Source organism: Xiphophorus maculatus, chromosome 1, assembly GCF_002775205.1.
Source record: "Xiphophorus maculatus strain JP 163 A chromosome 1, X_maculatus-5.0-male, whole genome shotgun sequence".
Classification (NCBI taxonomy): domain Eukaryota; kingdom Metazoa; phylum Chordata; class Actinopteri; order Cyprinodontiformes; family Poeciliidae; genus Xiphophorus; species Xiphophorus maculatus.
The window spans coordinates 974488-989911 of NC_036443.1; the positions used below are offsets into that span (position 1 = coordinate 974488).

General features: G+C 39.7%; 1 protein-coding gene across 10 annotated transcripts in view; it reads left to right on the top strand.

Annotated features, from left to right (window-relative positions):
- Nucleotides 1-15424, top strand: part of agrn (agrin) — a 428855-nt gene that overhangs the window by 374887 nt on the left and 38544 nt on the right. For all 10 annotated transcript variants that reach the window (XM_023331737.1, XM_023331766.1, XM_023331734.1 and 7 more), the window contains 6 exons: nucleotides 3634-3748; nucleotides 6954-7073; nucleotides 7224-7574; nucleotides 10345-10537; nucleotides 13552-13767; nucleotides 13851-14080. In XM_023331737.1, coding sequence (XP_023187505.1) covers nucleotides 3634-3748; nucleotides 6954-7073; nucleotides 7224-7574; nucleotides 10345-10537; nucleotides 13552-13767; nucleotides 13851-14080 — 1225 coding nt within the window. The remainder of the gene's footprint in view (nucleotides 1-3633; nucleotides 3749-6953; nucleotides 7074-7223; nucleotides 7575-10344; nucleotides 10538-13551; nucleotides 13768-13850; nucleotides 14081-15424) is intronic.

Below are 15424 nucleotides of genomic sequence, written 5' to 3' on the forward strand. Positions count from 1 at the left end.
GGCGTGTTACGACTCATCTAGGGATGGCCAGATCATAACATGAAGGATCCGTCCTCTTCAGATCTCAAGCAGCTGACACACACATAGATGTACATTTTATAATGTTATTTATTTTAAAAAAAATTATTTTTGACTGAAATGTTACAACAAGTGGAGTGCATGGCTTCAGAGTGAGCTATGGTGCCGAAAACAATAAACAAAAGGAAACTATCTGAATATTAACCAGAACTTACCTGTTTGAAAATAAAAAAACCAAATTACAAAAACTTTCCTCCCTAATTAAGAAAAACATGAGTAAACTAAACGGCCGCTCAATCCTACAAACTCCAAGTACTTTTACAAGGTGTTTAACAGGCAAACACTGTGGCTGGTGGAGATGAGCTGAGGATGGATGGCAGGAAGTCTACGTCAGCAGCTTTTATAGCCGTCACCTCCAGGGGGCCACCAATTGGACGTCTCCATCGTCTTCTGGGAGCCAATCAGGGATAGGCACCTGCACACTCATGTTTACATGATTATATTTACGACGCCAGTTGTAACAGGCGCACAAAGCAGTTTTTGTTTTGGTTACTATAAAAAAAATCAAATCTTATTTTTAAAATGTTTTTTTTAGAATAGGTCCTGCTGGGTGTGTGTGTGTTCTACTGTGTTCCACTTTCCAAGTAACCATTTTTAGATTGTCAGCCTCTACAGGGAAAGCAAACATGAGTTAAATTCAGCAGGTAACATGCACGATGACAGGTTTTAGAATAAAAAATCCCTGTCCTTGTTCTGAGCTGGTTCTGCTGCCCTCAAGTGTCCAAACTGTCACTGAGGCCACAAGAGGAAGGAAAAAACAAAGACTTTCCTGCAAATGTTTTGTTTTCCAAGAATGTTCTTGTCAAGAGGCCAAAAGCCTCTGAAACAAGATTCAAAGTGCCTCGACACAATAAAGCTCCTTGCGGAGTGGCTTTCTAATCCAATTCCTTCCGTTCTTTCAGGCAGGTATCACAGCGCATATTACAGACTTGACACCTCTGAAGCTGCTGAGTAATATTCTGCCACGCTCAGCTGAAGCAATTTTTCTGCTCCAATACATCTGATATAAAAATAACAATAATGAAAAAAGGACAGGGGACAAAGAAAGAAAATACATTTGGTCAGAGGACATACATCAAAGGACATGCCCTGCCTGATATCTAGTTTTTAATAAGAAGGAGAACAGTGACAATCTGTTGCATCAGGTGATCTGTGCTGAAGATTATGTATAGCAATTGAACCCCATTTTTTAAGACCAAAGTAGGTGGGGAAGAAAAGAACCACAAGCTTTTCACAGCATCTCGGTTTATTTCTGCTATTCTTCTCATATTTTTCCTCTTCTGAATATCACTTTACTGCATATAGATGATTAATTAGAAAAATCTTTGGCAATGTTTGTATGAAGAGACGCTCTTCAAGCTTAATAAGACCCCAACTGGAAGAAAAAACCAACATCTTTCTGCAGAATTGTGCAGTTGCTTGCCAAACAAATTTACAATACCCAAAAGCGGTTTTCCATGCAAGATTAATTAGGCTTTTTCTGCTTTTTATAAAAATTCAAACATTATTTTTGGATAAATCCGAGCATCGAACTGTTGGATAGTCATGCTGTTAGCAAGCTGAGCCAGACAGCCACCATAATCACAGTTTGGCCACTGATTTCCTCCACTGTCCGTTTCCTCTGTGACGATCCGGGGCCTCACTCCTCACATGAAACGGGAACCTGTGTGTAGGCATGTGTGGGTGTGTCTGTCTGTATGTGCTGTTCACATGTACCAGCTGCTAAATCAGTGTCACCAGCCCCCACTGGGACATAATCTGCTGCCTCACAGCGGTGTGTGTGTGTGCTCGTTAACAGTCTCAGCCTGTGGGTCTCTTGAAGCCCTGTATGCTACTTGACAGCATCCAACGCCCTCCTCTACATCTTGCAGGACGACCACTGAGCACACACTATACTTACACAAATGGACTTAGCGCTAGCAGAAGGCGTGCAAAGTCACAAAGTGGCTCTTTACTTGAAAAGAGTCAAGCTGTAGCACAGCTCTTTAAAAAACATGAGAATGTGCTTTTTCAGAGATAAATAAAAACGTTTGCAAGGACAGGAGTGAAGTGCGTACTGAGGGGAAGTTTGTGTACACTGACTCCATCGCTAATCCAGCTTTGGAGGGTTTTACTGCCTAATTTGCTGTCACACCTTCACAAATCTGAGGAGTTTAGTGTTTGCAGAAAATATTCTTGAGCGCGCTCAACAAGACCAGCAAAGTGTTCCTAATCGGCAGTGCGAGTGAACTGCCAGTTTAAGTGTCATTACTGACGGTAGAAATAAGATCATTAAGCTTTAGTGATGCATTTATTCTGATGTGCTCATCAGCTGGAGCAAAATGTGCTTTGTATATTAAATTATATTGCTGTATTCAGTCATGGGCTTGTATTAGGTTTATATGGATCAGGTTGGGGTAAAAATGGCCCATTTTGACTAGTAATTAATAACATTATGAAGAGATTTAAACAAAAAATGTAAAAATTCATTATCTAACTTTGTGTTTGTAACAGAAATGCAATAATTGTTGCTGTAAATGTCGTTAATTGATACAGATATAATTAAGTTGTTGTTTTGATTTTGATAATACACTTAAGCAAATATACAGAATAACAACACAATATAACTAGAGTCGTGGTTTTCTGGTAGTAATTACATGAAGAATGACTCTCTATCCTTTCCCTGTTCTGCTCTTTACAGAGTAACAAAGGTACAAAAATCCCTTTTTAGCTGTTTAGTTAAACAGCTAAAAAGGGTTAGGGTAACCCTCCGCCATTTTGCTGAGGCGGAGGGCAGTCAGCTACTCCACCATTTACTGCTAGTTAGCTAGCTAATAGCTTGCTAACGTACCGATCTGAAAACACAGCTGACTTCTTCTAAACATTCACAAATTGATTTATCTTTCTGTATAAGGGGAATTTGTTTTTAAATCACAGCAATGTGTGGGAAGGTGGAGAATCCTTCATTGTAAACAGATGAATTAACCATTAGCTGAACAGGCTAGTTTTTGCTAGCACCTTAGCATTCAATGTACTGTAGATTAAAATTCATGAGATTAGGATAATAGACTTTTTTCTTTGTTTTTATTTTGTGTTACCTGGACAATAAGTATAAGTACAAATATTTTCATATTTATACTTATAAATATTTTCATTTTTAGAATAAAAATTGCAACTTTTTCAGTTTATTTTGAAGATTTTGGGCTAAAGGAGAGCTTATTATGAAAGTTAGCTTTAAAAAAATAGCTAGTCTCTTTGAGTAGCTCAGCCGGTTACATTGTACACACCGAGTCATTGTAGGAAAAACCAATCAGAATGTCAAGGTAGCTTGGCATTTATCTTTGCTGCTCCTGGAATCCTGCTCCTAAAATTAATGTCACCTCAGGCAGCTAAATGTCAATTTGTGCTCCTACACCCAGTGGCCTTCTTCCCTGCAAACCAATTTGAGAAGCAGTCTTTCTTCTTTCCAGATAGTGAACAGTATTGTGGAATTAAAGTGTGGAGCTCATTACTGTGCTCATTTATCATCTGTTGTCTCCATCAGTCTTTAAGCTGCTTTCATTTTCTGCATAACAGCTCAATGAGATGTTCAGGAAGTCACAGGTGCACAAGGACTTCATGGGAGTTCGAGTACGTCAACTGGCTCCAAGCGGCTCCATTATGGCACTCGTGGAGGCCCATTTCAGACCCGGTGAGAAAATTACATGTGCAAAACACAACAGACTCAAAATAGGAAGAGAAAGGAAAAAAAAAATATTTTTTTATGAAAGCATAATCTTTCTACACATTTCATTTATTTAAAAAAGAATTAGCTTTTCATGATTCAGCTGTTCTGGCACCTAAATTTAGATTTTTCTTTACTACATATCAAATTGCAGCCACCAAAAACTGTAGCATTTTCTCTTCCATCCTTTTGTCTTAGTCGTTAGTTTTCCCAGTTTACCCATAATCCTCACACAAATGTAAATAATAAGTGCACACTGGCCTAAATACAATCAGCTGACTCCATGAAGATCAGGCAAACAAAACGAAGAGCCAACGTTTTGGAAAAAATATAAACTGTATTTCTGAATAACGAGTTGTTGATTTGGTCTGTTTGGGTCAGTTTTTCAGAAACCTGGTGAGTTATGAAAGCTTATTGAGGTAAATAGAAATGGGGGATAGACAACGATGCGGTGATCATAAAATCAGCTGAATGATTCATTACAGATGAAACTGGTGATTATAACAGAGAAGTTTGTCCTGTTTTATAAAAACTCCTCCATACATACAACCAACAGGCTGCAGAGTAAGCCTGTTGCCATCTGCTACCTTAGATCAAAGTTTTAAATCTGAAAATAAAACATTTTACCTGTACTTAGCTCCAAACGAGAAGAATCCAAACTGAAGGTTTACCCACTCCAGCTGAGCCCGTCATTCAGCAGGAGGAAGAGTTGGAAAGCTTCATAATATATTCTAAATTCAGTTCTTTGCTGTGTCTTCTTAAGTCATCAAGTTAATATTTAGAATATGACAGAAGCTCAAACATTTTTCTGACTCTGAACTCGACATCCTCCACACTGGGCTGAGTGATGAGAACACTCAGCCCAGCATGTCCTGAACCTCTGAATATTCCAGAGGTGTGCCGATCAATTGGCCACCAATCATAATCGGCTGATTTCCGTGAAAAAGTGTATGATCAGTGATCGCCGATCACCGTCTCTTGTTGCTGATCACACAAACCAATCACCTGTATATCACTTCGCAACCTGTGTGTGCAGCTCATCTCCTCTTTCTTTACACTGTGCAAGCGCGCAGCAACAAATCCTGTTGTGTGGAACTTTAACGCTCCTAGTGAATGGGGAAGTTTGCGTGTTGCAGCGGAAAATTACCTCGAGGGCGAAGCACGTCAAAATGTATGAACACAATGAATATAACATGATATTTAAAAAACGAGTTCACTGCAGGAAAACACAGCGCAGGAAAGCAGCGCACAAATACTAACACTCACCTGGATTAGCATGATGGTCAGAAAGCTAAACAAATAACCCAAAAAATAATTTAAATCAACGAGCTAGCGGTTCTGCTGGACCGCTGCTACACGCTACTGGTAGTTTCTGCTCCACCAGATGGTGAACTCTGCTTAAAGTTGCAGGATGTAGCTTAAACTAACACTAGATTTTAAATATGTATTAAAACTTTTGCTATGTCCTAACATAAGACAGATAATCTCTGAAAAAAAATCAATCTCCTCTGCCTCCTCCATGTGTTCTTCAGAATTACTAAACTCGGTCAGAAACAACCAATCAGAACCAGGATTACTTAGCTAGCTGTTCTCACAGGAAGTTTTGATTTAGTAACTAAGGATCGTTTATTTTAATGCAGCCTGCATTTGACTTTTTCTTTTTTACTTGACATTATTTGATATAGACAGTGTTGTGAGGTTTATTTGACTCATGTATAATTTAGGGTTCAGAGTCTTACTGTTGAATATTGTTTTACTGATTGCAGGTTTTTCAGTTGCTATTTTGACTGAATAGCTGCTGTATTGTGCCTGCAAGTATTTTGCATGTTTTATGTCTAAATTAGGTGAAGTTATTGCCACATCATTTTTTACATTTTGACAGATCACATAGTAGCATTTATACATAAAGTGAAAAATTAACAGCCCATCCAGGTGATGGGCAATGACCGGTGATCGACAGTGATTGGCTCTCATGAGTGATCGGTATCAGAATTATGACATAACTGATTGATTTTTACCATCATTTAAAACTGATGGCTGATTGAATCTGGACTTCGGTGGCCTGCTAGGACTATGGGCTCTTTTCACACGATACTGTAAAAGACAAATGGTTTTGTTTTAGTTGGTTTATTTCTTGAGACAATGTAAGTTATAAATTTTATTTAGATATAAATATGTCATTTTCTATGTTATTGTTGTTAGGCTCCACTAACAGTTTTCTTTTTTATTGATTAGATATTCAGGGAACGTATCAGTCACAACCAATAAATTGTCCCATAAATTATTGCAATAAATATAAATATTGTTGTGAAAGTGGAAGACATTTGAAATACCTGAAATAAATCAAACAAAACCAATAAATGAGTTATGAAGTCTCTGTAAACAAACCTGTCCTTCAGAAAAAGGGGCTATGTGAGAGCAGAGCAGCAGACTGAAGACTTTATTAATATAATGATTATAGGGAGAGAGAAAGAAAAGAGAAATAAGATAAATCATGCAAATACAAATTACTGAGCTTGTTTTAATTTATCATGCGAGTAATTTATTTTTTGCTTATTGCGACTGGCCTAATCATTGTTTACCTATTTATTATTGATCTCATATAAAACTAAACCTGTATTTTTACCTCTTTAGTAAATGTAAACTCATCCAGTGATTTAGACTTTCTTGTCTTATAGGAACTTGGGATGACTTATGATCAAATCTCAGTTCCTCTTTCCGTTGATTCAGAAAACATTTAAAAACAAATGTTTGGCTTTTTTCTCCTACAAATATAATTTGATCTCAGATCGTTGTAGATACATCATAACTGGGTGTTTTATCGACCGTCTGCAGCAAGCAAAACCAAGTCCTCCTCCTCGTCCTCCTTCCTTCTCCTTCCTCTATTTTTTATGGCTAACATTTAGCGTCCTTCATGCCCTTCACATGTCTCCGCCCCATGGCTTGTAAAACAAACATCTGTGGTGAGCATTATGAGAGCGATTCATCTGGGGAAAAAAAGAAAGTGGAACCAGCAGCGACTGGAGGACAAGTGGTCCGCAGAGACTCTCCACCTGTCACACACAGGGCTGTTTGATATATTCATGGTAGCATTAAAAGGAGCTGAAGTCCTGTGTTTGCAGCGATCCTCAGTGGCCTTGTCCTGAACATCTGAACCTTTCCTTTGTCGTAGATACGAGATACAACGTGGAGGACATCGAGGGAGCGCTGCTGAAACAGCTGAAGGCTTCCAAAGACACCAGCATCTCTGTAAAGAAGCCAACGGCAGAGAATATTCGCTTCACTAATTATGGTAATGTGATGTAGACTTAACAGCAAAGTGGAAGGATTTAAAAAAAGAAAGAGGGAATTACTGTAACTTATTCATGAGGTAGCTTACTGAAGGTTTTCTTAAACTGAAAATCTTAAGCTCTACATGTTTAAACTGTCATTTTTCCAACAGGTCTGTCCACCATCCCACTGTTTACCACCACCGCCGCCACTGCCGCCGCTGCTGCTGCCGTCACCACGGCCTCCCCTGTCCCCACATCCAGGCCTCATTCCCCCTACTTCACACGCCGCCCACCGGGAACCACCCGCAGGCCCGCCAGCTCCAGGCGGACCACCACCACGCAGGCTCCACCCACCAAAACCCTGCGCAGCACCTCAGCGCCACCCACTACGACTGGGCGGCCCAAAACCCAGAAGCCCTGCCACTCCAACCCCTGCCTCAACGGGGGAACCTGCGAGAACGACGGTGACGACTTCAGCTGCAAGTGCCTGGCTGGACGAGGAGGGGCAGTGTGTGAGAAATGTGAGCCGTGTTTTCACGTTTATTATTAGACTTAAAGCAGAAGTTTCAGGGTCTGCTGCCACTTTAAATTCATGAAACAGCCGGATCAGAGCACACTGAAGGCAAACATTTCCAACATCTCAGAGCGGTTTAAAGTTCTTCCATTGTATAAATCACTCTTTTCAGGCATTATAAAGGATCATCTTTGGAAACTTTATCCTTTTGTGCTTCCGTGTGTAAATAAAGCAGCAAAAACAACATTTTAATGCAATGTAAAATATTTAAGGTTAGATAAAAAGCTCAGCTTCAAGAAAAACAGAAAAACGGCACTGCCTTCTTAAAGCATCCATGTTCTTCAAGCTGTTGGAGTTACCTATTCTTTGTTTTATCATTTAGAATTTTGTTCAAATTTATATTACTTTATATTTTTGGGTGACTTATAAGATAAATTTATAAGTTAATAATTGTTTATTTTTACTTTTTCATGTTTGTTTTATTAACTAAGTTGGACAGGAAGAACTGTAGGTCCACCCTATAGACTGGTTTAGTCCTAGCATGCAGTGGGTTAGGCCCAGTAAATACTGGGAAAAATAAACCGTAAAAAACAAACTTCCATTGTTTTGGACACTGGACATTTTTAGCTTGTGTATAAATCATCACCACAGAGCAGCAGAGGCTTATTGATTGGATTTTTAATGGGAATTTTGGTTTGATAAAAATTGCCACGACACAAGATAACACATCCAATAAAAATAGAAATCTCCTCTATTGTGGGGAAATTCACAAAATTATAAAAGTATGACAATATATAAATGAGTAGGATTTTATAATTATTACAAAATGTGCACATACTGTATGTACTGTATATAGGCACTTAAAACAACAGGTTGTTTACAATAACAGGAAATGGAGATGTAGATGGTTATTGAGTCAGTTTGGAGCAGAGATGGCAGGAAGGATCTGCTCTAATGCTCCTTTAGAACGCGGCCGTCTGTCCTGACCGTCGGTCTGTCCAGGTCAGAATGTCAACAGTGGACCAACAAGGCAGAGTGCCCTTAGTCGCCTGCTAAGCAGACACTTAGTACGCACCTCTGTGTGTGTTTCTGTGTAATACCAAGGTTGAGAAGTGAACGTGGAAGAGTTCCAGGTGTGACTAGTTCAGTACCGTGGCTGTTCTGCCTGTTCTAGCTGAGTGCTGTGAGTGAAGGTGACACCCTGAGTGGCGGTGGGAGTGATGGCTCCATTTACTGCTGGATTATGGAGGTGAAATGTTAAGTGGTCACAGATGTGGATTTATTGGGCGATTTAGAGCTTTACAAATTAACACCACAGAACCAAATACCAGGTTTGTACATGTACATAGAGGTTTTAAATCAAGTTAAAAATAAAAAAGGCATGTTTAGTCAGACACAGTCTGTTCCCTCTGCTAGCTGGACTTCATCTCCAGTGATTCAGACAGTTTCATCATCCCAGATATGTGCAGCCACTGAGCTGCTGCTCACCAAGGGTAACACCAAATCCAGAAAGCTCTGCAGAGAAAAATCATCAATCAGCCAGAACTTGTTCAACCAGAACTCTTTTCATTTCTTCCCCGCTTTGGGATTTCAGGCTTGCAACACAGCGACCTCGCACAGCTGCATCTTCACATAATTGATACTAATTGCTTTGATGGGTATTAGATGATGAGAATTACTTTGTGCCTTTGACTTAAAGTGGCTAACTGAAATCACAAACACCCACAAGCTGCACGCACTGGTTGCACACCGGATCAATCAAGTCATTAGGCCAGGAGGAGATTGTAGAGACAGACAAAAAAGACGAGATGGACATAACCTGCTTCTATTAAAAATTATAAAAAAAACTTTTCCTCTTTCTGATTTGACTCCTTTCCATTAAAAATGCTAAACATTTTAAATAAATTGATAACGAGGAGGTGATTCATCATGGCCACTTGTGTTAATTATGCACTTTTGGCTCCTCTTAAGTATTAGTCCTTAAAAAGTCTGAAAAAAACCATCTTACATGTATGTACTGAAAATTAAATGTAATTTTAAAATATCTCATTGAAATATGTATTCAATTTATTGAAAAAAAAAGTTTATTTTATTGAGATCCCCATTAGCATCAGCAGGATGCTACATTCATTTTTCTTCCTGGTGTCAGTTTACATTAAAAAGACATTTACAAAACATCATTTTATAGATAATGTATTGAAACAGCACATTCTGTGTTCCGTCACTTTTAAAGAAAAGCAGACGTTGGCTTAAGATAGAGAGATATTTTAGATTTCCCTTGTATAAAAATACATCAGCTGGATTATGGATTATGATTAATCAAAGGTCTTAAACTGTTGTGGCAGGAATACTTAATATCATATATGCTACATAGTTTTCTCTTTTTCTCAAGGGATTTTACTGCTATGCAAAACTTTGAGTCGCATGCAGACATCTTCACTGCGGTCTGAGTGGTAGCTAGCTGCTAATATACTCTTCCTAGCGAGTAATAGTTTTTCATATTGCTAATAGAAAAGCTTGCTAAAGTTTACTAGGTAAGATAACAGTAAAGGGTAAAGCTAGCTTTTTTATGTCCATCACGTACAAGTTGCCAGTTGGCTGGACGCTGTTCATCTTCTTCATTGGCTCGTGTCTGTTGAAAACCAATAGGATTTGTTTATTTGTGATTTTGTAATCATGCAGGTCTTAAATTTCATTCCCAATGGTCTTTAAAAGTCTTAAATTTGAGTTGGTCTGCGGAAGCCCATGACAGCAGTGACTTGTGATTTTGTCCGCAGCCATCAGGTACTTCATCCCATCATTTGGTGGCCAGTCTTTCCTGGCCTTCCCGACAATGAGCGCGTACCACACGGTCCGCATCGCTATGGAGTTCAGAGCGTCCGAGATGAACGGCCTGCTGCTCTACAACGGCCAAATGAAGAAGAAAGACTTCATCTCTCTGGCTTTGGTCAACAGCAGGGTGGAGCTCAAGTGAGTGCAGGACGTTTATTGATTCTGTTGGATTGAATTTAATACGGGGTTTCGTCCTCCTCCATCCGTTCGTATCGCAAAAAACTGTGAACATTAATGATCCCCATGAGGGAACGAGGTCATTGCAGCAGCAGCTGCGAGGCGCCGTAAATAAGAGCAAAACAGAGGGCTGAGGATAATGAGGCAAATAATTACAGTGAGTAAACATGTAGAAAACAGGAGAGCCAGGAAATAAATAAAGATAAGGAGACTTCTGGGCAATTTGTAGGTTAAAGTCAGACATTCAGAAACAAATCTGAGCAGTCTGAACACATGAGGCTACTTGGATTCCTGAAATGGATCTGGAGCACATATAACGTCACTGTATTTACATACAGTTGCAGTGATTCCATATATATCCTCTAAACAGTGCAGTCAGAATTTATTGGGTGTTAAGTTTGAAATAAACATTTCATCCGTGCAACTTGACTCAACTGGAAAGGAACAAACTTTTTCTGATAATTAAATTTTAATAGGTGGAACCAACCAGAAACCCAGAAATATCGCCTCATATAAAAACTTTGAGCGAACTAAGTGTTTAATCCACAAGCAAAACAGAAAAGAGCAGGAAGAGAAACCTTTGCTGGTGAACAATAAGACTCATCAGCAGTTTTGTCTCATCCTCATTCACAAAGCTTCAGACTCGTCTCAGGTTTCCTCTATAAATCTGATGATTTGCTTCTGTTGCCTCTCCTCTGTGACTTTGGGTCTGCTCTGTCACTGATGAGCTTTCAGAAGCATTTACTGACCAGGGAAGCTGCTTCCTACTGGACATTTGATATAATGTGACATTTTTCATTTTGTTTCAGTGTGGGGAGTGATGCAGCCCACTGCATGATGGGTCCACCTCCTTGTTTGACTGTGGAGATAATGTGTCTCTGAGGGCTCAAACACATATTTCACTTACTGGCATAATTGCTTCTGTTATGGTTGAAAACACATTGTTGATCTAAATTCCTCTATTTATAAATACTTTCTATGAATGTGAATCTTTAGGTTTGTAGCTGAACACACTGAGCCCAGCTCATTGGAATCATAATGTTGGTCAAAAAATCCTATTTCCTGTCAAACTGAGTTCACTTTTCAGTTTTTCAAAAATTCAACTAAAAGCTGTTTGTGACCGACTGCTGGTAAAAAATATGTCTCATAACCCATTTCAATAGATTTATTGTTAATTTGTCTCCAGATGTCTCACTCGCTCCTCAATATTCATTGTTCTGCATCCAGTAGCTTAACAACCAAAGAATATTCTGGATCAGTCTGAAAATAAGTAGAAAAACTGAAATGTGTCAGTCTGGATCAGTTAATTTGATCTCTTTATAGGAAAATAATGCTGGCTTTGTATGTAACTGGTTATATTCTGCATTAATGGTTTTAAAAATACGTTGTAACATTGTTCTACCAAGAAAAGTCTTTCACACAATGATAGCCAAAAACGTTTGACCCAAAATGTACCATCTGAAAGACAATTCTACCAAATACCAGGAAACAGAAGAAATGTTGTTAAAGGTTACATGTATTTTTATACAGTAAATGAAAACATCTGGTTTCAAATGTGTGTTTTGCTGCTTTAACTTGCATATTTCCTGGTAACAAGCTGGCAAATTTAGTGCACCTTCTAACGCAGAATAACCAGAGAAGAAGTGAAGGTAAGGAGAGAAATGCACATATCAGTGAGAAATAAAGTAGTTTGAAAGCAGGCAAAACAAGATGAGAGGAGAATAAGAGGAGTTCTTTCAGCATTTTCTGTTTTCACGCTTTGACTGGAGCTGACGACGACCTGTTCTGTCAAATTGGCCAATTTTCCTCTGAGAAACCAGCAGAAACACCAAGTGCTGTAATAATCCCATAATGGTGTGTGTTCATGTCTTTCCCCAGCAGAATTGTGTTAATAAAGGCCATTTTTGGAAAGGCAGCAACTTCTGAAGACAACTGATGAGACTAATTAAAGATTTGCCTGTATTCCAGCTCCATCAACCTTTCATGTATTTTAGATTTTAACACTCTGAGCGCGCTCCCCTCCTCCAGGCCTGACCAGGCTGGATCTGGAAGTTGAAATGAAATCAATTGCAGAGCAAAAAGGAGATCATTACTCACCGTTGCTCTCAAAGAAAGCCTCAGCTCCAGAAATACAGCTGTGAGATTCACACCCACAGCTTCACAAATCCAAGACATGGGGAGAAGAATTAATTATTTGTGGCAGATAATTGCTCTCAGGTTGAGCTAATATTGCCGCATGTGTGGATGCAGACGCACAATGTCTAATCTCTGTGATGACAAGGCCTTTTCTCCAACAAAACATCGGTAGATTAAAGGTTGGGCTTGATTTGAGTTTTCTATATTTAGCTGGAAGTTTTTGTCTCATCCATGTTTGTTTAAGTCAAATTTATTCCTAAAACACATTTCAGCAACAAGCCATTTGAAAGTGCTTTAATTCATAAAACATCATACGATCACCAGTTATGAAACAAACTATAAACATTACATTTATTAAATGTCATCATCAACCATCAATGCACATTAAATATGATGATCAATATCATCAATATGCATCACATATGTTGATCAATGTTCCACCTTCTGTTTCTTTATGTCTGGTTCTGGTTCTGTTACAGTAATCGATGCTACTAAAGATAAACATGGATGAGTTTCTCTGACGCTGAGACATCAGTCCTCTGATCCTGGAAATGTTCTTCAGCTGACAGGAAACCCACTTTGGAACCGTCTTTATGTGGCTCTGAAGGTTCAGGTCAGAGGTCAGCCTGAGCTCTAGTTTCCAGCCGGAACAACTGAAGCTGACTCTAAATTTATAACTCTAGATCTATAATTCTAGATTGTTTCTCTTTTGATAATAAGTTCCGTTTCTGTACAGCAGGAGGAAGATGTGGCGCATCCAGCTGTTCTCAACATCTGTTCAGTGTTTGGATGGGGTCAAAGGTCAGGGTCAGATAACTAATCATCATCTGATCCGTCAGGTTCAACACTGGCTCAGGAACAGGCACCGTGATCAGCGAAGTCCAGATCAGCCAGGGTCGCTGGCACCAGCTGGTGGTGACGCGCAGCCGGCGGATCGGCATGCTCAGCGTGGATGGCGAGCCGCACGTCCAAGGCGAAAGTCCCCATGGGACAGACGGCCTCAACCTGGACACCCCGCTGTTCATCGGAGGGGTGACAGATGACCTCAAGCTGGAGTAAGCTGCTGCTGCGGCTGCTGAGCGTCTTATAGCGGCGAGCAGCACATCCATTCTGACTCACTGTGTTTTCTGCTGCTCAGCGTCAGGGAGCGGACCGGGGTCACCGCGGGGCTGGTGGGTTGTATCCGCATGCTGGACGTCAACAACCGCATGCTCAACATCCAGGAGGCCAACGGAGACAGCCTGTTCGGCGTGGGTGTGGGCGAATGTGGGAACAACCCCTGCCAGCCGAACCCCTGCAAGAACGGAGCTGAGTGCCAGGTCAAGGAGGCCGAGATGTTCCATTGCAAGTGCAGCAATGCATTCTGGGGTAAGTCACTCCACTGCATTGAAACTGCAGATTTTATTAAAGCTTTTACTCACTTGAACTTTATCACCTTTCACTACTTTGCAAATAAGTATTTCATCTTATTTTATGTCACATTGGAGAAAAAGCTTCCGTTAACAAAACTGGGTTTGAAGCAAATTCTCAGCTGGATTTGAATCTCACATCAAAGCAGACGATAAATCCATGAAACCTTTATCCACCTGGTTCCTCTCAGGCTACAAAAGGATGCAATGCTACACTTTACGCAAAAACATTCATATTTCTGTCCGTAATAAAACTTTTATTGTGCTAATTAATGCCATCCATATTCACATACACTGACTTACTAAACTTTTAAGAGTTCACAGTCAGATTAGTGGAGAAAAGTCACAACGATGGTGTTTCTAGTCATGGCAGCAACAGGTAGAGATTGTATGAAATCTCATGTTGATCTGAACAAATGCAGCTTTAAAACCAGCTGGGAATCAGACTTCATTTGAAATTACCGTAATGGACACAGAGACAGAAGAGAGATAAGAGGAGAGTCAACACCCTGGAGTCTGCTTTTATACCTGCAGAAAGAGAAAACTGCCAACAATCCATAGCAACAAGCATCATAACAACTACATCATCGCTGAAAAGTACGCAGTACAAATTAATACAAGTGGCAACTACACCGAAAAAATATAGTTTATCTGGAAACCGTGTGAACACAAACACCCAGACTCTTCCAGTAGAAATGATCACTGTGAGCTAGACTGAACCATCTCAATGGTGAAGGAGGAGGATGTAAAGTTATATGATCTATTTTTAGCTTTCAAGTCAAAGTACAATAAGAGACAGTAAAGATTTTATTCATTGTTCAGAATCCCAATAAAATCCAATCTGGCTGTAATGTGACAAAAGGTGCAGGAGTAAATTTTTGTTAAACATCACAAATTGTTTTTCGTCACAGAGGGAAAAACACAAAGTCATTTTTAATGTGAATCCAAAATGAGTCACATAATATTTAATGTAAGAACTGTTTAATGTTTGGCTGCTGAGACTTCAGAGGAAAGAGAAACAGCTCCAGATTCTGCCATGATGAGTGAAAAATGAAAAGTAGTAATGAGACTTGGACCTTTGCCTGCAGACTAACATTCAGCTGAATGTTTTTCTCCTAAAGTCAGTTTGAAGTGTTCATGGTTTCCTTCATGGAGGGGGGACAGTTCTGAGACGGAGACAAGAGGGAATACATGATTGGGGAGAGCAGTAATGAGACGGGAGGACATGCCGGGACGGCCAGATAAATGAGGGAGATGAGCAAAGATCAGAGCTAAAGAGTGCAGAGAGCGGAAGAGTTAGGGA